Consider the following 20182-nt stretch of genomic DNA (forward strand, 5'->3'; position numbering starts at 1 on the left):
GATGTTTTCAGAGACCTATCCATGATGCCTCCAAGATCTCTTTCTTGAGTGGAAATAGACCCCATCAGTTTTTATAAAGGATAAAATTCATGTTTCAGTTTAAAAATTCATGTTTAAAAATCACCTGTGATGAAATTAAAGAGGGAAAAGGCCTTTTAATGTAAAGTGCCATTTATTATTTTTTCCAGGATGAAAATAGTTAAAAAAAAATTGCACCAACAAAATGCTCAATAGACTTTCCCCTTCACCTCCAAAACCAAGCGCAAAAGCAAAACAAAACTACCCCAAAGCGTTTGAATCGTAGAATCCCCACCGTTTTTTTATTTAAATAAGAGGGAAAAAAGATATACCCCCCACCCCAGAGCCTCATGGCTCATATACATGACCAAAAACAGTACATAGTCATTCAGAGCACACGATCTCACCATTTCAATTAGAATTGTTTTTTTTAATTAACCCAAACACTTTGTATAATACATTCAATCCTCCAGAGTTGCCAGATTTGATGGAATATAAGTGCACTCTAGGAAAAAAAAAAACAAATGGGATGTTGGAAATCATACAACTGCCACTCAGGGATGATGCGTCAGATTCCAGCTCTCAAATCTTTTCTAGCTATCAGACAAGTCTTCCCTCGGGCTATTAAACTGTACCCATTTTCTTCCTGCTTTATAAATATTATGGGACACCGTGGCAAACGGACAGAGTGAAATCTGAAGCCTGCAGCATAAGCTTTGGTTTGGAGCAGTAGGGAAACCTGTCTCCCCTTCTTCTGGGCATCAGGAGATTGTACCAACTTTCCAGGTGTTCCCCGAACAGAGTAAGAGACCCACATTCGTCCAGCCCTCTCATCTGCTTTTCTGCATGCGTGTCTGATTAACTGGTCTGATTAACGAGAACCCAGGCACGAGAGCACCTGATAATCTGATCAAATAGGGTAACTCCAGGGTCAAAACGGTAAAAATAACACCAGTGCCTGAGCCGCTGGTACTATTTGAAAAAATGAGCACAGCCCGCCATATTTGTTTGTGTGTGTTTTAAAAAACACCCAGCATATCTGAACCACAATCAGCAGCATGAAACGCATCTATGGGGAGGGAGGGAATCCCCCACCCCTCCTTAAATGATTACACAGTCAACGTGCTAGTTGAAAGACTTTACCCCACACTGGCTGACACCTTGCCCTTCATCAAGGGGGTGAAACAGACACCATACAGACATGGAAGGTGCTTCATGAGTGATCAGGTTCTGCCCCACATCCTTTCCTTTTCAGGTAGATTCGATACATTCCCCAGTGGAACGTGGTTACAGGAGAAGAATGTATGCTTTTTGGGGGAGGGGGGCACTGATATGTCTGCTGCCTACCCAATAAAGGAACTGTCCATTAGAAAGCAGCTGTGGCCACACTTTCCAAGCCTCACAAATCACACACCCCCACTTCCCCGAATTTACAAGTTCACAATTGACCTTTGCAGCCACTGTGGGCTGGCGCAGGTTTTTCCTTTAACAGCAGCACAAGAATGCTAGGGCTGAGGACGCAGACAGCCTCTGCCCATTAAGCCAAGACATCGTGCCTTAGGAGACCCGACAAAGACAAGATTTCTAGACTCTAGCCAAATGGAACTCGCACATCACAGAGACCCCTCCCCGAAAGCCAAGAGGGCAAGGGAATGAGTCATTCCTATGGCTTGTATTTCTACGTCAGGCAGGAAAAGAAAGGGTAAATTAAAAAAACAAAACAAAAAAACATAAAAGGCTCTTTGAACAGACCCTGTCCATGTGATCCATGCAGGCTATCTTCCCACCTCATGAGACTCAACTGTTATAGCAAAACAAGGCCCTTCCTTGCTCCCGTACCGGCAAGGTACGTACCTATCATTCCCTAGAGAGGTAGCTTGAGAGAAGCAAGATTCCACCAAAGGTGAGCAGGCCCTTCTAGTTAGCTATCGTTTAACCTCTTATTCCCTTCCCTCAAGGAAATGAAGAACCGAATCCACCCTAAGAAAGGGGAGATAAATACACTTGGCAAATTCCATACGTACTACTGCCAGTCTCTCAAAAACAAACAAGGCCTAGTACAGTTCCACAAGAGGCTTCCCTCAGACTTCATGTCTGAATCAGCTCACACACTAATCAAAGGGCAGGAGCAAACAGCTACCTCAGTTAGTCACTTTCTCTTAGCCATCCGGGTCTTCCTGCCCAGATAGCCTACAGGAAAATGTTTCTGAGAACCAGGCAGCTCACGTGGAAAGTTAGAAAGCAAGATCTGCTTGCCCAAGGCAAGACTCTACTCCCAGCTCAGCAGCAGAAAAGACAGCGTACGACTGGTGTCCCCCTTCTAGGGAGCAGTATGGAGATCTTCGTGGTTCAGAGGTTGCCAGCAGGATTGTCGTTAGATGAAGCACATTTGGAGTGACCACTCCACCTATCACAATTAGGGAACTCTGCCGCGCAGGGATTTGTACTGGCCTTCGGCAGGGAACGCCGAGCAATGGGGATAGCAATCATAACTCAAAGTAGCAGCACTTCCCCAATGGAAGAGGCTAAAACTGGACAGGACTCCTAACTGCTGGAGCAGGGGGCGGGAGAGGGGCTGCAATGGTGCAGGCAGCTCTGTGCAACAGTTCAGCCACCGTACAATGGCATCTTTACCTATCAGAAGAGCGAAGAGACGTGCACCATGTCTGGGTGGCTTTGAGAGGTCTTTCCCCTACCCAAGAAGCATGTGCCATCAAACTGGCAGAGGGGGAGATTTTGCCCAGGCAAAGAGGACCGTTTAAGACACCCAGCTCCCATTAAAGCCAATAGGAGTTAGGCACCTAATGGTCCTCGGGAAAGTCTCCCCCAGAGACTTGATTGCTTTTGGCTAGTTATGTCACAAAACTAGTTCTGATGTGTGGTTTCATTCCTCCAGTGGCCTTGTACAGCATCTCGCCAGCTGGTCATAAGACAGCTGGAGTCACAGCTACCTCGCCCTGGTCTTCTGCCTGAAATGGTTGTCTGAAGGCTGCCGGCTGAATACACAGTTATGAACCAGCCACTCTAAAACAGTGAGACCAAGCAGGGGAGGGGAGGGAAGAGAAGAGAATGAACTTCCAGATTAGGTATATTCCGGGGGAGATCACAGGTTTGAAACCCTCTGGTAGGAGCTGGGGGGGAAAAAGATCAGTGGTGGAGGAAAAACAAAACAAAGCCCAATCCTGATCACTAGCAGGCAGCTTGGAGACCTTTTCAAACAGGTAAAGAACCCAGGGTGGAAATCTGCTGTTTGGCTTCCTGTAGGATTTGAGGCATCTCCCCCATCCCCGCCCTGCCTCTCCAAAGAACGTTTCTAAAAATGCTTGCATCTGCCACAGCCCTCGGAGATGGTTCTCACTGGACCATAGAGCAGCAGAGAAAACCTGCACCCCAAGAGCCTTTGGAGTTTGCATCACACTCCTGGGCTGCTGCCAGATTGGCCTTGTCAGTGCCGCGAGTAGATCTGAAGGAAGATCAGGACTTTTCTTCCCTGGGCCAGTTGCTGGGGATTCAATTCCCAACACAGCACCTCTGCCCTGGCGGCAGAACATGCTGGAAATGCCCGCTTTCCCTTTGTGTCGCCAACTGTCAGGTGCAAGACGCAGTCTTCCTCTCAAAGCGCGGAAGGGCAGCTGGGCAACAATGCTGCTGCAGTCGCTGGGGGGGTGCTGTCTCCCCCATCACCATTCTGGTAGGCCCAAGCTTACCACAAAAAACTTCTTGCCCCTGAGCGTCACAGTGACTGGAAGAATAGCCAGTATTGCCCTGCAGTCTGTTATGAACTGGCTCAGACTCATTCCCTTTTTTAGCAGGCTAACTGCCCAATGTGGCGATTTAGTAGCCCGAGATGATCACCGAACACACAGTGCATGTCTGGAATATATTCGAAAACCTCATGTTTTAAAAGCAGAAGCTTTTCCTCTCTACCCATGGAAGAAGATCAGCAGGGAAGAAAGTTGGGCTACTAAAAATCAACTTTCCCACACACAGTAATGCAAAAGGACCTCAAAGCTACATGAAGAAAAACAGGATTCCCTAATCAGTCCTTTCTCCATCCTGTGGGTTAGGACAGAGCCCTTACTGGGCACAAATTGGAACAGGACAAGGGAAGCTGAAGAAAGGCTTCCCTGTTAAGGAGCTGAATGTCAAACAGACAAAAGGAAGGTGGGAGAGAATTTAGTGCTGCTCCTCTTTCCCCAGCTAGGCTAAAAATATTGCCCACGAACCGTCTCTTTGTTCTTGCAGAGCCTCTGCTAATTTCCCCAAGCAAGCTCAAGGAATCTACTAGTCTCAACACCTTCACTTCCCCTTCTTGCTCTCTGCCAACACACATGCAACAGCTGTACCATCTGGCAACAACTGCGCCTGCCCTCACCCCACCCATTCTGCATGGATAGGTTTCTCTGTGTCCAGTGCTAGAGCTTTCGACACTAGCCATTTTCAAGCCCACACCAAAAGTTAAGTGTACAAAGCACGTGATCTTCCCCGCCCCCTGCACACACACCCCATAGTTTTTAACCCAAGTGAACAGGTTTCAAAAGAGACAACATAAGCAGCAGCACATTTCCCAAATGTCAGAAACTTCAAAGACTGAGCTGCGCTTGAACGCGGGCAAGGAAAAAAAAACAAAGAAAGCAAGCCCATTTCTGCTCGTTTGTGGGATGATGGATATTTCCCAAAATGATGGTGCTTTGCCATTTAGGAGCAGGGTGGGAAGGGGATGGGGGAGGAAGGAGGGTGGTTCTGTCTTCTACTGAAGGGCTGGAAACGGTGACAGACAGGCAGATGTATGGACACAAGGCAGTTTGCTTTGCCGTCACATGGCAGTGCGGGTGGGGGTGCTGGGCTGGTTTAACCGCAGCGTTTTACATAGCCAGCCTGCAAAATCCACCTCTTCCACTTCAGAGCGTTTGATAAAGGCGTGATTCTGAAAGGGGAAAAGAGAGAGTAAAGCATAGGCATCTCTTTCGTCTATCACAGCTCACAAGACACTCCGTACTTCCCTACCACACAGTCCTCGCTCATTGACTTTCAAACTAAGGCTCGGTCTACACTACATACTTCAGTATAACGACATTGCTCAGGGTTGTGAAAAATCCACACCCCCGAGCAACACAGATATACCAACCGTAAACCCCCCCCCCCGGCCGTGTAGACAGCGCTATGTCAGTGGGAGAGTTTCTCCCGCTGACATAGCTACTGCCTCTTGGAGGGGGAGTTACTAATCCGAGGGGAGAGCTCTCTCCTATTGACTTAGGGCTTGTCTCCACTCCGTGCGGCGATCACTACACCTGGGGTCGATTTAGCGGGTCTAGTGAAGACCCGCTAAATCGACTGCCGATTGCTCTCCAGTACTCCACCGGAACAAGCAGCATAAGGTAAGTCAATGGGAGAGTTCCTCTCGTCACCCCAGCATGGTGTAGACACCTCAGCATGGTGTAGACACCCCAGCCACATAGCTGGAGTTGCGTAACTTAGGTCGACTTAGCCCCATAGTGTAGACCTGCCCTCAGAGCATCTTCTCCTGAGCTGCGCTGATGTCAATTTGTAGGGCAGCCCTGCCCCCCTAAGAGGTGGGCAGCCCTGCTTCCCAAAGTCAGCGCAGGAGGATCACTGAGACCAGACAAGGGACGGCGGCACCCAGTGGCAGGATTCTGGATCAATTACGTAATCTGAGAGGGCAGCTGCACTTGGCTAGCTTCCGCAAGCTCCCATCTGATAGCCAGCACTGGTGTAACCAGGGCTTCCAGGCAATGCTTTACAGGACGACGAAGGGTTGCCACAGCGTAACGGTCTCTGCTGCTGCTGTCCTAGGTAAAGCCAGGAGATCTGTCTCCCCAGAGCAGTTCTCACCCAGTGACGGGGTCTATATCACCCAATGACTCATCATGTTGCTAACGGTTTGGTCTGACAGATGCTTGTGTTGCAGCGACAGCTTCTTGCTGGAGCCACGCTGTACTGCCAGCTCTGTTCTGACGGAGCCGGAGGACCGGCTTGTTCTGTTCTCCAGCCAACAAAACCAGCTTTTTAGATAGATGTCCAACTAGCTGTCATTTTCCAAGCGTAGGGCTGGGTTTTTTGGTTTTCAGATAGTTTATCAGTAGGGGAGGGGGTGACAGCCGTACTGCTATTTAATAATGAACATCAAAATAATAATTAGCATGGGATATTATTATGGATGTCACGCTGGGAGATGGCAAGTAAAAGATCTGCCACGCCACAGAACCGCCAGCCTTTGCACCTGGAGGAGGGGGGAGGCAGGTGATGCAGCCCAGAGCAGCAGCTCCAAGAGGTATTGCGGGAGGAGGGGGGCACAGTCTCCTCGTCCCAGTCCACAGCAGCTGAGGAAACTAGTGCATAGCTGGGGAGAGGATCTGGAGCTTAACAGGGAAAACTGATCTCCCAAACTGCCTGGGAAGACATGGAGATTTCTCTACTCCTGTTTTCCTTCCCAAAGACTTCTCTGAGGAATCACATTCGGAAGGCCTGGTGCCTGCACTGGGCTTGGTTAGCAGGATGGGCTGCAGGACCTATGTGTATTGGGCCCGGCTCTGGAAGACTGTAAATGCCATCAATCTGACTGGTATTTCCATGTAGCTTTTCCCTCACCTCCCACTCAGTTCATCCTTAATGTCACTTTGGAGCTTCCAGTGTCTCAAGAGGAGGAAACCAAATGCAACAGCAGCTGCTTCTGGTCAAGGAACTGAGGGGAATCCCGCCAACAATGCAAGCCCGAGCTGCCCACACTACAAAACAACTTGCAGCTCCCCACTTACCATCAGCATCTTCAGATCTGCCCGTTCTGCTGGATTTTTAATTAAGCTGAGAACAGAAGAAAAGGCAGGAAAGATCTGTCAGACTCCTCTTGTGAAAAGCTACTTATTTGGCCGGTCAGACTACCCAGCCTGGTGTCTCGTTTATTTGGAAGCCAGCGAATGCTGCCTTCAGCAGACCTAGACCTGGTCACTTCTATCACTACTCGAAAAGTGGTTTTATGCACCCACTGCTGAGGGACACCCTTCAAGCCGATCCTAGCAGATTCCTGGAAAAGCAGGATTCCCTTGAACAGTCAGACCTTTACATCAGATCTATCCAGGTTCTCATGCCACACCACATTATCCATGCCATTACCAAACCCTGCAGTAGGCTTAGGAGATAAGCATCATAGAAAAACTTCAGGGAAACCTGGTTCTGAAGGTCCAGGTTCTGATGGAAACTTTACTCAAAGAGTCTAGCAGAAGTTGCTGAGAAACCACTCCCACCCTCATTTGAAAATAAAGATGACAGCATAAGTTTCCGACAGCGACCAGTCATTTTAGGTGCCGAACTTGAACCACCAGAAAGACACCTTATTTTGAGATGGAACTGCTGCTCTACATTTCTGAAAATCAGGCTTCTTCAAAGAGTTTCAAGCTGGGCACCCAAAAATTGAGGATCTCAAAGTCATTAGTCAGTGTGGGAAAACGTAGGCTTAGAAAGCTGCAAAAGATCAACCCATATCTGAGACTGAAGCGCCTCCACGAACCAAAGCAAAGCTGGCAGTTCTCAGTTCAGGCCCACTAGTCATGATGTTGCCTCGTTAGGCATATCTAATATGGGGGCCAACAGTAACCCTTGATGTTGAAAATTAGCACTGTATCGTCTAAATACAACCAACCCCGCCTTCCCAAGTACACAGTCTACATTAATTACAAGATCTTTTGAACACGAGTCTGAGCTGCCGGTGTCACCAAAGCATGAAGCCCCAACAAGACAAGTCCAACTGAAGAAAAACAATCCCTTCTAAGTGAGGAGAAGGCAAGAGATTGAGAGAGAAGATCACATGCTCCTAGAAACATTCTAGGCAAGCTTCCTCTGGGTGAGTGTCTGGAAGAATACCACATCGTGGAGAAGGCTGTTAATAAACCAGCATTGGCTGCAGCGTTTATCTAGGCATCCACCAAAAGTCTTATAATAAATACAAAAAGACTGGGGGACTGGATGACTCAAGTGGCCAACCCACACTGGTATCAACTCCGAGCCATTACCCGACTGCCATTTTTGTAGCCTATATGAAATGGGCTTGTGGTCTTAGTTCATGTCTTAGTAAAACAAGCGCCCACATAAGCGCTCACAGGGACCACAGATTGAATGGCTCACAAGGACGGACGAAGGATGGTCCCTCCAGGTCAGAGTGGAGGCACACTGGCTGGGGCACGTGGGAAACCGTGTCCTGCTACTGCCAGCCTTGTTATGGGATGGAAGGTTTCAATCTCTCGGGCTGCTGAACCAGCCCCGTGAACAGCCTCGAAGTTCACTTGTAGAAGGAGAACCTTACCATTTATTTACAAACTCCTGGAAGTCTTGTGTGAAAACTCCATTCGGCAGCTTAGGAGGAGGCTGGGAAAAGAAGCAAAAGGGTTTTCTGCATCAATGGGTCAGGAAGAAGCACAGTCACTGAAAAGCTGCAGCCTGAAGACCTGACTGCTCATACGTGTTTCCCTTTAAACCTCAGAACCGAGCAACTATTGCTTCCCTTTACAGCCACTAGCCTCCCATCAGTGCATATCTTCTGCCAGCTATACCATTCGAGGCCTCCGAAGGAAAACCTTGCCCCCCACCCTAGGTAAAGCACTGCCCATTTGGCTAGGTGCACAGGGGAAGCCAGAACTGCCTACTTTTGAAGCATTAGGTATTAGCCACTGCCAAAAGGTTGGAGTTCAACATCCCAGATCAGTGTTCTGATAAGACACAGCAAATCCCACATACCTGAAACCCTACAGCAGATAGAACTAACTCAACAGGTACAACTGCGGTCAGGTAACAACTCATCATGTCACCCTGCAGGGAAAGCTGCTCCTCCCACAGACTAGTCCTGCCTCCTTACTGGGACACGCTCACTTTAAGACCCCAGATTGTAATTTACCTTAAGGTTTTTCAAAAAGAGACCAGTCGTTCGGCCCATGCTGAGAACACTGGGGTGATCTGGCTCCTACCAGGGGGATTGTTTATCCTTCACAGGTCTATGGAGGAGTTTGTTCTAAATGGCTGATTACTGAACAAATAGTTCATTACCCTCAGGGCTCCTCTTTCTACTCTTCTCACGGTTTCTTCAAAGATATTATAAGCCCTTGTCTGCAGGGTCTTATTCCAGAGCTAGAGGCACTTTAGTGTGGTAGACTTTAATACCAAGAGACAGGAAGAGCAAATGGGAGAGAAGGGACAGGATACAGTACAAATAGAGTGAGTAGGAGAGAAGGAGATTTTAGTGAAGCTTTCAGTTCTTATTACCCCTTTAACAGATTAGCAAATGAGGATTTTTGATCTATTCTGAGTCAAGAGACTCCAAAAGACTCCAACAGAGGGAAAGGAGATGAAAAGTGATTTCAAATACCAACCTCATTAACAATATAGTCCAGCAGTTCGAAGATAGCCATTGCAGGCCGACTGTCCATTCCATGGCCTGTGTAGTTAAGAGGACAAAGGCAGAGTAAGAAACTGCACATGGACGAAAGTAACAGAACCTGCACAGTAGAGTTTACTATGATGGAAGCAAAAGCAGGACAATGGGGATGGATTTTTTTAAAAGCCTGTTTTGAGCTTTATGGTTTCAACCTCTGCTACCAAATCACTGATCCATTTAATAGCTCGGAGCATTTGAGAAGCACAAGATCATATTGCTTGGAGGGCTTGAAGCAGACCAAGAAGCCTTTGACCTTTAGATCAGCAGTTCAAATCCAGCCACTCAATAATTACCATCTAATGGCTGTTCAGATGCCTATGTGAGATGAATTTGGTGGCCTCAGTCTAGCTCCCTGATCTGTTCAGATCTCAAATACACCACAACTGGCACATATTTGGCCCCTTTGAGATCAGTCTAATCAGTGACCAAGGAGCAAATGGGCTGCTGAAACTGAACTTGCCCTTACCCCAGGGCCAGGATTCAGGCACGCTAGCAGGAAGCTTGCTCTGCCGATACAAATGCTGGACCTGACCTATGGGTAACAGCACTTGCCTCTAGGGCTGTCACATCTCACCAACAAAGTTTGTCAGCAAAGCAATATCACATTGCTAGAGATACAAATTTCCAGTTCAAGTTCTGCACAGTTAGACCAAGATTTTCCAATGATTTTGGGGGCTAAGCTGGACACTTCTTAAAGGGACCCGATTTTCCAAGGGCTGAACACCGGACCTCTGAAAATCAGGCTCCTTTCAAAGTGCCGCAAATTGCGCACCCCAAATCACGAGTCACTTTGGAACATCTTGGCCTTCATGTGTATGTTGCCTTTGTGGAAGACTAACTTTACACACAGATTTTGTAAAAACCAGAGAAGCAAGAATCACTGCTGGCTTCTGTTTCCAGTGTTTAGGTATAGGTCAGGCTCCTGCAGAACAAGTTCCCATTGAACCCTTATGTATTTGCCTCGCTTCAATTCCATGTCCAAACACAGAGAAATGATGAAAGCGAATTAATGGTCCTGGATTGTTTCATATTTCTAACCCAGCCCCATAAACCAAAAATCATCCCAGCACACAGGTGTCAATTTCAGCCCCTACCACTGACAGGGCGCCCTGGGGGTCTGGGCCGCGGTGAGATGCTGTGAGGTTCTCCCTCTGCCCCATCGACCATGGGACGGCCAAATATCGCTTCCAGTTCCTTGGAGTCTGGTGGGGGGATTGGGTACCTTCCGATAGACAGCTCCACCAGGGAGAGACCCATGCTCCAGATGTCGGATTGAACTGAGTAATGAGTGCCCTGCAACCGCTCAGGCTGTAATGAAAAGTCACAGATGTGCCTCAGTAAAACTGTACTTCCCAACAGAAGAGAGGTCACTGCATGGAAGAGACTCCATTGACTGGAAGTAATTTGTGGCTATGGCACATTACTGCAGAGGAACTCTGCCACAAACAGAAGGATACAAAATACTCCTTACTAATTATACATTTAAATGAAATAGACCGACTATCTTTCTCCTGCCCCGCCCCCCCCACCTTCAGGCTAAAGTGGCTCTTGCAAACTGCTTTTTTCTGTTTCAAGGAGGAATTGCTGCAGGGACAGGCTGTTTGAAAATCCACTCAGTCTTCTTTATAAACTAGAATCCTCTGAGAGCCTACAACTCTTGACACCAGCAGGAAACATTAATATGCTCAGAGGAAATATGGGGGGGTAGGAGAGGAAATATGGGGGGGTAGGAGGGATTTCTTCTACCTAGAAAGATCATGTCCACAGAATGTGTAGTGCAGGTTTTATATACTTAAATGCTACTCTAATGCAGCTCTTCTTTAAGTTCTGCTATGGCCAGAAGAGTGACTGACTCCACAGGGTTATTTTCTCAGTGTATTCAGATCTAGTTTACTCAGTATACAAGTAAAAAAAAAAAAAAAAAAAAAAAAGATGATTTTCTTATCTGCCCCATACTACAAACTCTCAAATAGAATCTGAAAACCTAGCTGGGTTTTGTTCCTTACATCACTGCAGAACGAATAGGAGTCACAGCTGCCAGTAGAGATATGACTCAAAATCACAGAGAGCCGATGGACTGAGAAAGAAGGAGACTTCTTTTTTTTTCTTCTAGTCTGTTTTAACCATAACTGCACTTGAAGAGGAACAGTGCCCAAAATACAAAGAAGTTCAGAGTGAAGGACACAAGCATAGGCTGACAGCACCCCTAAGAACCCACGTCTTTGTTCCTAGCCGTCAGGCTGGGGAGATGCACACTATACGCCACCCCACTGAGGCGAACGAGCTAAGGATCGAGTGCCAGCACAGATTTAGAGTTTTGTAATTATACTGGTCAGTAAATCTCCTGCTGAAGAAAGCAAAGGACGCTGGCTAGAATGGGAGTTGTGCAAATTTTCACAGACATATAAGAGTCAATATGCAAAAATTCCATTGCAGATAGTTAGATTGCCACCAGACTGTTTGGATAGAAAGACAGCATCTAATGATTAAAGGAACTTCAAGTTAAACATCTCACCTCTGTCTGAAATTCTTCTGCCTACTGCTACAAAGTAACACCTGAGGTGACTGTCACTTCTTTTTCCAGTTCACGTGTGGCACTGGACACCACTTTGGACCCAATTCCCCATTGCCCTGCACAGTGTGGAATATCTGCACCAGTGTGAAGTGAATGGAACACGCTACCACTCTGGCTTTCACTTTGCAGCTGGCGTGAATGACTGCACAAGGCACAGGGCAATGGAGAATGAAGTGTTTTATGGAGTCCTTTTCAGAGTTTTCACCTGAATAAGCCAATATCCCTTAGGTGACTTGGTTCTTTCCACATAGAAAAAAGAGCGCGGGGGTGGGGGGGGAGGAGAGCGTTTTTTAGAAGGTGCAAGGTCAGCTCTAAGCCCACAAATATTGGCAGGGGAACTCAGGAGCACATGTAGGACTTCAAACTACTTTTAACTCTTTTTTGAAACTGACTCGTTTTAAGGTTGATGGCATCCCTTTAAAAGAAGCAGATTTATGTAAGTCCATGTAGGTGTTCTTTGTACGTCCAAAAAATAAATCAAGCTGGAGACAGAAGTGAAGTGAGGCCTTGATCTAGCCCTCAGTGATTTGTCCATATATTACAACTACTTCTCTGGTGGGCTAGTTTCAGCATAGAAGGGTGTAATAGCAGGATACTACAGGCCAGGCTAAGAATGCCTGGAGTTGTGAGTGACCCTGGACACTATGCTAACTCTCTGTCTGGTTCAGGAGAGTGGTAAATCCCTCTCCCTTGTAGAATACATCCAAAGGTTTACATAAGAATAGGGGCTTACAGACATGTAGGATCGAGTCCCCACAAAGGAGTTTGCCATGGAATCAATGAGCTGACCGCTAACCCCAAAGTCACATAGCTTTATCTCTCCCCGGGAATTGACCAGGATGTTAGAAGGTTTCACATCTGAGAATAGAAGAGAGAGAGATAAAAAATGTATGTGCAATGCTAGGTAAGAATAATCCAGGTCTCTGGTTGTCATGAGAAGCTATTTTTAGGTTCTCCCCTCTCACCTCTGTGCATGATCTGATGCTTCTCTCTTAGATAGGCCAAACCTCGCAGAACCTGGAAGGAAACCAAAGGAGAGAAAGAGCTAAAAGCTGGGAAGGAAAAGTCTTTCCCTTTGGAGAGAGATATCTTGCACAGACTTAAGATGCTGTAATACTGCAACATCACCAGTAAAGCCCCCCTGTAGCAACTAAGGGTTTCAGCTTTAGGGAGTAACCGACACACAGCCGAACAAATGTTGGTTGCACTTTAGATCCACTCTGCTTAAGGAGATAAAACTTTCAAACAATTGAAAATCCCACAGTGTTAGATATGAAATCACCGGTTCATTGGCTCAATGGAAACTTTCCATGAGGCTCCTACACCACCATTCCTACCCTACCAGCTGGGGCTGCAGTAAATGGTCTGAAATATACTAACTTCCCAGCTCATACGGTTATTCTTTTGACTCCTAGTTAATGATACAATTACAATATATGGGGTGGAGGGAAAACCTGGGTTTGCAACTTGAATTAGTAGGTGTATCTACCAACAGGAAATTGTGCTCCAGCTCCAAGGAAATAAGAGACTCCCTGGGTACCAGCAAAGGGTCAAGACTCAGATGGTATTTGCACCCAGTACACCCTGAGAGACAGTAAGCTCTGAATAGGAAGACCAGATAGCAAGTGTGAAAAATCGAGATGGGGGTGGCAGGTAATAGGCGCCTGTATAAGACAAAGCCCCAAATACTATAAAATCGGGACATCTGGTCACCCTAGTTCTGAAAGCCTGAAGCCTCTCCTCTTCCCCTTGGGTTTTGAGTGAGCTCTGTGAGAGGGATACTCACCGCTATGCTGACTTTCCCCAAGATCTCCTCCGGAATCCTTTTGGCTTCTTTCAACACTTGATCTAGAGAGCCTCCATCCTAAATTCAGAGCAGAGAAGTTAACTGAGCACTGGCAGGAAAATAAAATAAATGGCCTTAAAAGTGTTTTCCAGCTCTAGGCTCTACAATTTACATACCTATGAGGACTGAGCAGTGTCAACAGCATAACACATTTGGGTTCACTAGTCAGTAAAACTAGATCAGACTGTCCACACACTAAGGAAGATCTCTGTGGTAACCACCACAGGTGGGTGTTCAGGGGACTACGTCCACCTCTTGCTAAGCACTTCATGATTAAACTTTGCTATCTTAGGAAATGCCATTTTAATTTCGTCTAACATATTAATGTCACAGGCTTTCCGCACTGTTTCTCCTACACACTACTGTCAACGCAAAGGCAGCACTGACTGCACCAATGTGGAGGAGATACAACACGCCCTCCCCGCCAGATACAGCGGAAGACGCACACTGCAGTTCAGTGAATTCTGTTCAGTGGAGGGTTTGCAACATTTCCTCTTGGCTGGACCCCAAAACCGCCACTTCCGCTTTCCAGAAAGTCAATTTCTCTGTATTTTAGCTGCTCAAGTAGGGCTGTACAGCTCCTAGACAGAGTCTGATGTCCCAGCTCCACCACCCATGCCCTGAGCAACAAGCCTTTTGCTGTCAGAAAAAACTCTAGCATCACTTACTCCTCTGCATCTACAACCCAGAGGGATCTGCCCAGTATACAGCACTGGAGAGCAGCAGCAGCTTAATAGGAGGGAGTTTAGGCTCACCATGTGCTCCATGCAGATGCTGATCTCCCCATCGCTGTAGAAAGCTCCATAGAAACCCACAATGTACGGAGAGTTACACTCGTGCAGGACCTGCAGCTCTCGGATAATTTGATTACGAATGGCGGGTTTAATTTCTAAATGAATCAGCTACAAAGGGAGAAAAATCAAACAACAGAATCAAGGAACAGCTACAAGAACATACAGCTGTAGCCTGGAAGTAAGGGAAGGGAGAAACAAAAGAGGGGGTTGAAAGAGCCCCACTTTGTCCTGTACTGGTGAGAGCTGTTCGCCCTATCTAAGCAGTGAGGCTTGCTGGACAACTATTTCTGCATGCTACACAGAATGCAGCTGAGCACACTAGTCACCCCTGTGCTGACCGTACAGTGCAGAAAAGCAGTGGAACAAGCTGGGTGCAGAGATGACACCCAACATAGTAAATGTTTATCACAAGAAAACCCAGCTCTACAGGCACTATAAAGGGTGTTTGAATACCATAGAAACCAGGGAAAAACTAAAACATGGTCACTGAGAGGGAGTTGTTTGAAAGTTATGGAGCAGATGAATTATTCCTTGGACTCCATGTAGGACCAGTTTATCAATGTGCAAGCAATACCTCGCAGGAAGGGAAGCTGTAGCTGCTAGAAAAATCAAGTCATTCTCAAACAATAGCGATCACCATTACATGCTTTAGAGTCTCTTGAGACTTCTATCATTCTGCATGGGGAGACAGGGAAGGTTTGGACCAACAAACAGCCCTAGGCTTGACAATGCTGAAAACCTCAAACCAGGCTCTGAACACAGGTTTCCATCAGTTTTCACATACACAGCATCCCACTGACACCTTTCCAGCTCCAGTATTCCCAAGCTAGATGCTACTGTGGAATGCTATACAGATACTGCTGTCCAGGGGAAGCCAGTCAGTGGGACATATTTGCTCATCAGACCCATGAATTTTACCTGTTGCTTTTAAAATTCATCCCTATAAGACAAAAGACCAGAGTTTCAAGTTAAGTCACACTGGATTTGAACAACCGTCAGAAATCTTACTTGTTCTCTCACTGAAAGTTAGCCATTTTTTTTATTTATTTTTTTTTGACAGGCAGGTAAATTATTTATTTCCATTATTAGGCACCATTAGGTGGATGAACAAATTGTGTGTCTGGGACAGTAAGTTTTCATTACAAACTCACAAGGTTCCTCACAGAACTATTCTCGCATTAACAAAGCTCTTAAGTTGGAAGTTGAGAAAGGACGTCTCAAGGAAGAACGGTCTCTGGGACTTTGTTGCTGCATATGATCTAATCCACAGCAAGCGGCACAGAGTCCAGGAACCACTTTAACAGACCTGTCCTCTGCTAGCAAAGTGCACTTCTTTCTGCAGGTTCTGCCACACATTGTCTCTCCTTGTTAGGTTTCAGAGTAGCAGCTGTGTTAGTCTGTATCTGTAAAAAGAAAAGGAGTACTTGTGGCACCTTAGAGGCTAACCAATTTATTTGAGCATAAGCTTTCATGAGCTACAGCATCCGATGAAGTGAGCTGTAGCTCACGAAAGCTTATGCTCAAATAAATTGGTTAGTCTCTAAGGTGCCACAAGTCCTCCTTTTCTTTCTCCTTGTTAGCTACACCTTGCACCTGAAAACTGTACAATTCTCCCACAAACCTCATCCAATTTAGTCGAGTTGATTAAGAGCTGCTCTAATGGAAAAATAAAGCATGAACGTGCTCTAAACAGTACACAAGATTTGAGAAAGTGCAGCTCACATCCCATGGTCTAATACTGAAGAAGGAGTCAGAAGACTGGATTGCTCAGAGGATTAATAATGGACAAAACTCATCTTTGTGCCACTGTGTCAAATCCAGCTCAGGTCAACAGTGGCAAAAAGTCACTATGAACTGATGACTGGTGGCTCACGCATAATGAGTTTGAGGAACCTCACTCTATTTGCTAGTGTTCACATCACAAGAGTCACCGTTGCTGGTAGTTTCAGAAGAAAGGACAAGGAGACTAAACTCTCATCTCACCCCAAAGGGGGATGCTCCAGGTCAGGGTTGAAGCACAGAGAAAAGAACAGTGCTGCTGCCTGGACAACACCTGTTCTAAGGATACCTAGGAGACTTGGTCTCCAGGGCTCATAATCAGGCACCCTTTACCAGTATAGAATTCATTTAAGGAAGCAGAAGGTTAAGAGTAGGCAAAGTCCTGCTTTTCTAACAGGATGATCTGCTGTTACAACCCCTCTCCTGCGTGGCACGATAGGCCAACACGAGCACAAGAAGGACAATTCACGTGCCACTTCTTTTACCTTTCGTGCCATAATGAGTCCTGAGGGTTTGTGCTGCACTTTGGTGACCACCCCACCGTTGCCAGCTCCCAGCTCGGAGATCCTCTCAAAGTCGTCATCCTTCAGCTCCCCAACCTTGGCTTTCTGGGTGAGGAAAGCCTCCAGCCTCTTCTTCTGCTGCTCATCCAATTCCAATTCCTCCAGCTTCTTCTGCAGATCTACCAGGTTTGCCCTGAAGAGAAACAGGGAGGAGCAGGACAAACTGTTAGAGCCGGTTAGGGCTCTGCTAAAAACAGAGAATTTGACGTCCCTTCCTTCAAAGGAGATGGCAAAACTAGAACTGTGGCTGTTTGCTTGCTACACAAAGAGCCAGAAGGCCCAGCATAATGCAAGTCCCATATATAGTTTATGCTGGACCCCTTCAGCACTGCCAGTAGGGAGAAGGGAGCTAAGAGGAAAACCCTCTCCAAAGCTATGTATATACTGATTCATATCTTGATATGGCAGTAAGATAAACAAATGACGCCTTATTACAAAGGCACAAACCCCGGAATGTTACTGATAGGGACATAAGAATTGCCATATTGGAGATAAATGATGCAGCTTCTTCCCAGAAGCCCAGATCCCTTACAGAGATGCAGCTTTTTACAATCAGCCATTTAAGCAATACCATGAAACCAGCGGGAATCATTAAAACCTTAAAGGCGCTTTAGCAGCCGTGCTGCTCACTGCCGGGAGAGGAGCCAGCTGTGCCAGCAGCCGCTCCCCTTTCCGAATCCAGGGATACGGCTAGGCAGCCCACTAAGTAACATGAGAGGGACTTTCCATGAAGTCATGCAAATCCCCCAGCTTAAAACACTACACCCCTCACCATCCTGCCCAAACTCAATGCCTATCTATTATCCAAGCACAATGGGGTATTTATGCTTGGACGCCACCTGCCTTTTGGAGCTCCTGTTGGGATATCTTTGGTCATCAGAAGACTGGACTGTCAGTGTGGTAGGCCCAACGGTGTGGAGCTATTTCCCCTTCGAAATCCATCCCAGCCCTTCAATCCACAATTTTAACCACCACCCCAAAAAGTCGCCGTCTTTATTTTTCTTCTTTTTTACAATCACCCTGCCAAGCCTCACACATAGAGCCCACCCCCTCTTCCCAGGCAATAGCACCCCACCCCCCACCTTTGTTTCCAGGTGAATGTTTATGGTGAAGAATTGGGCAGAGCTCCAAGCACTTAGGACAAGTGAGTCTTTACAGGTATTCCCCTGAAACCCCTCGCAAACTATACAGCCCCCATCATCTCTCCAGTCTACCCTCCCAAACGACAACACCCCCCCAAGTATAACTGTCCCAACATCCCCCGTACCCCCAGCGACACCTGTCTCACCCCAGTTCCACGTTCCCAGCCAGGGTGAGAGGCCCAGCTAGGTGCCTTTGTCTCGGCCCCTGGGGCCTCCTGTCCTAACCCCGGCCACCTCCCTGCCCTTCCCTTGGCCCCCTGGGGGCGACCCCTCTCATGGCCCCATTTCCACTTGAGCTCCTGCCCCCACCCCCCCATGCTCTCAGCCCTCTGCCCCATAGAGCCCCACTTGCAGTTCCCATCCTCCCACCAGGCTCCCCCTCCCCCAACTCTGACCTCATCCTCCAGCCCAGTTCCCCTGCCCCCCCACAGCCTGGGTCCCCCCCGAACCCCCCGCATGCCTGAAGCACCACCCCCGGCCCCCCTTCACCCCCCCAAACCCCCTTCACCCCCCCCATCCTGGTTTCCCCCCCTCGGGCATCCCTTCATCTCCCAGGCCCCCCAACCCCCTTTGCCCCCTCATCCTAACCCTCCCCCAGCACCCCTTCACCACCCAGGCCCGGCCCCCCCAACCGCTGTGCCCCCCCAGCTCAGACCCCCTGCCCGAACCCTCTTCACGCCCCCTGCCAGGGTCCCCCCCCGACCTCCTTGTGTGCCTGAAGCCCCACCCCCGGCCCCCCTTGACCCCCAAGCCCGGCCCCCCCAAACCCCCCTTCGCCCCCCGGCCTGGTTTCCCCCCCGGGCCCCCCTTCACCCCCCGGCCCGGCCCCCCCGCACTCACTCGGAGGAGCCGTCCGGGCTCGGGCCCTCGGCGATGGTCGGGGTGATCGTCAGGGCCGGCAGCACCGGCTTCCTCTTGGCCGGCATGGCCGGGCCGGGGCCGCCCTCCTGTCCCGCGGAGCCTAGCGGGGGCCCCGCCGCATGGCCCGGCCCGGGGCCGCCCTACCCCCCGCGGGGCTCGGCGCGCCGCGCTACGCGAGGCCGGGGCTTTGCGGCCTGGCCGGGGAGGGGGCAGCGGAGGCCGGAGGGAGTCAGCGCGCGGGGCCGGGCTGCATCGCAGGCGGGGCGGCACCGGGGCGAGCCAGGCGGGGAAGGGCGGGCACTCCCGGCAGGGGCGGGCCGGCCGCGGCAGTCTCGCGAGAGCGCGCTCCCGGCGGCCAGGCGCGGCCCCGGGCAAGGCAGCTCTCGCCGGGACCGCGCCTGCGGGGGCGCGCAGGGAGGGGGGCGGGGCGCGGGAGAGAGCGGGTGGGGCGGAGGGACGCGGCGATGGGAGGGGGAGTCTGGGGGAGGGGATGGAGGGATGAGGGGGACGGAGTGGGGGTGAGGCAGGGTGGAGGGATAAGGGGATGGAGGAGGGTGGGAGGGAGGAGGGGGGTCGAGGGATTCAGTGGGGAGGGATGGGGTGGAGGGACAGGGTGGGGGTCGAGGAATGAGGTGGGGAGGGTCGGGATGGGGTTGGAGGGATGGGGTGGGGGTAGGGAGCGGGAGGGGTGAAGGGATGAGGCAGGGTGGGGGGATAAGGGGATGGAGTAGGGTGGGAGGGATGATGGGGGTCGAGGGATTCAGTGGGGAGGGATGGGGTGGAGGGACAGGGTGGGGGTGCGGAGGGAGGTCGAGGGATGAGGTGGGGAGGGTCGGGATGGGGTTGGAGGGATGGGGTGGGGGTAGGGAGCGGGAGGGGTGAAGGGATGAGGCAGGGTGGAGGGATAAGGGGATGGAGGAGGGTGGGAGGGATGATGGGGGTCGAGGGATTCAGTGGGGAGGGATGGGGTGGAGGGACAGGAGGGGCATCGAGGGATGAGGTGGGGAGGGACAGGGTGGGGGTGGAGGGATGGGGGGAAGGAGGGATGGGGTGGGGAGGGGGAGGGGTGAAGGGATGAGGCAGGGTGGAGGGATAAGGGGATGGAGTAGGGTGGGAGGGATGAGGGGGGTCGAGGGATTCGGTGGGGAGGGATGGGGTGGAG

General features: G+C 49.3%; 1 protein-coding gene across 1 annotated transcript; it reads right to left on the reverse strand.

The window, feature by feature from the left end:
* Window positions 1-153: 153 nt before the first annotated feature.
* Window positions 154-19345, reverse strand: MAP2K2 (mitogen-activated protein kinase kinase 2). The gene is made up of 11 exons (XM_073324682.2): window positions 19000-19345; window positions 16940-17150; window positions 14637-14783; window positions 13822-13899; window positions 13001-13052; window positions 12769-12893; window positions 10555-10768; window positions 9396-9460; window positions 8336-8397; window positions 6795-6840; window positions 154-4945 (listed from the first exon to the last, which is right to left on the reverse strand). Exons 1-11 carry the CDS (start codon window positions 19083-19085, stop codon window positions 4835-4837), a joined length of 1197 nt encoding a protein of 398 aa, XP_073180783.1. The 5' UTR covers window positions 19086-19345; the 3' UTR covers window positions 154-4834.
* Window positions 19346-20182: the final 837 nt, after the last annotated feature.

Source organism: Lepidochelys kempii, chromosome 25, assembly GCF_965140285.1.
Source record: "Lepidochelys kempii isolate rLepKem1 chromosome 25, rLepKem1.hap1, whole genome shotgun sequence".
NCBI lineage: Eukaryota > Metazoa > Chordata > Testudines > Cheloniidae > Lepidochelys > Lepidochelys kempii.

Bases quoted from the DNA above. Each gene is read 5' to 3' on its own strand.
- MAP2K2 (XM_073324682.2), bottom strand. From the start codon at position 19,085: ATGCCGGCCAAGAGGAAGCCGGTGCTGCCGGCCCTGACGATCACCCCG. The intron at 14,784-16,939 runs GTAAAAGAAGTG...CTCCCTTTGTAG, and splicing joins GACTCATTATGGCACGAAAG to CTGATTCATTTAGAAATTAA. The intron at 12,894-13,000 runs GTGAGAGGGGAG...TTCTATTCTCAG, and splicing joins GCATCAGATCATGCACAGAG to ATGTGAAACCTTCTAACATC.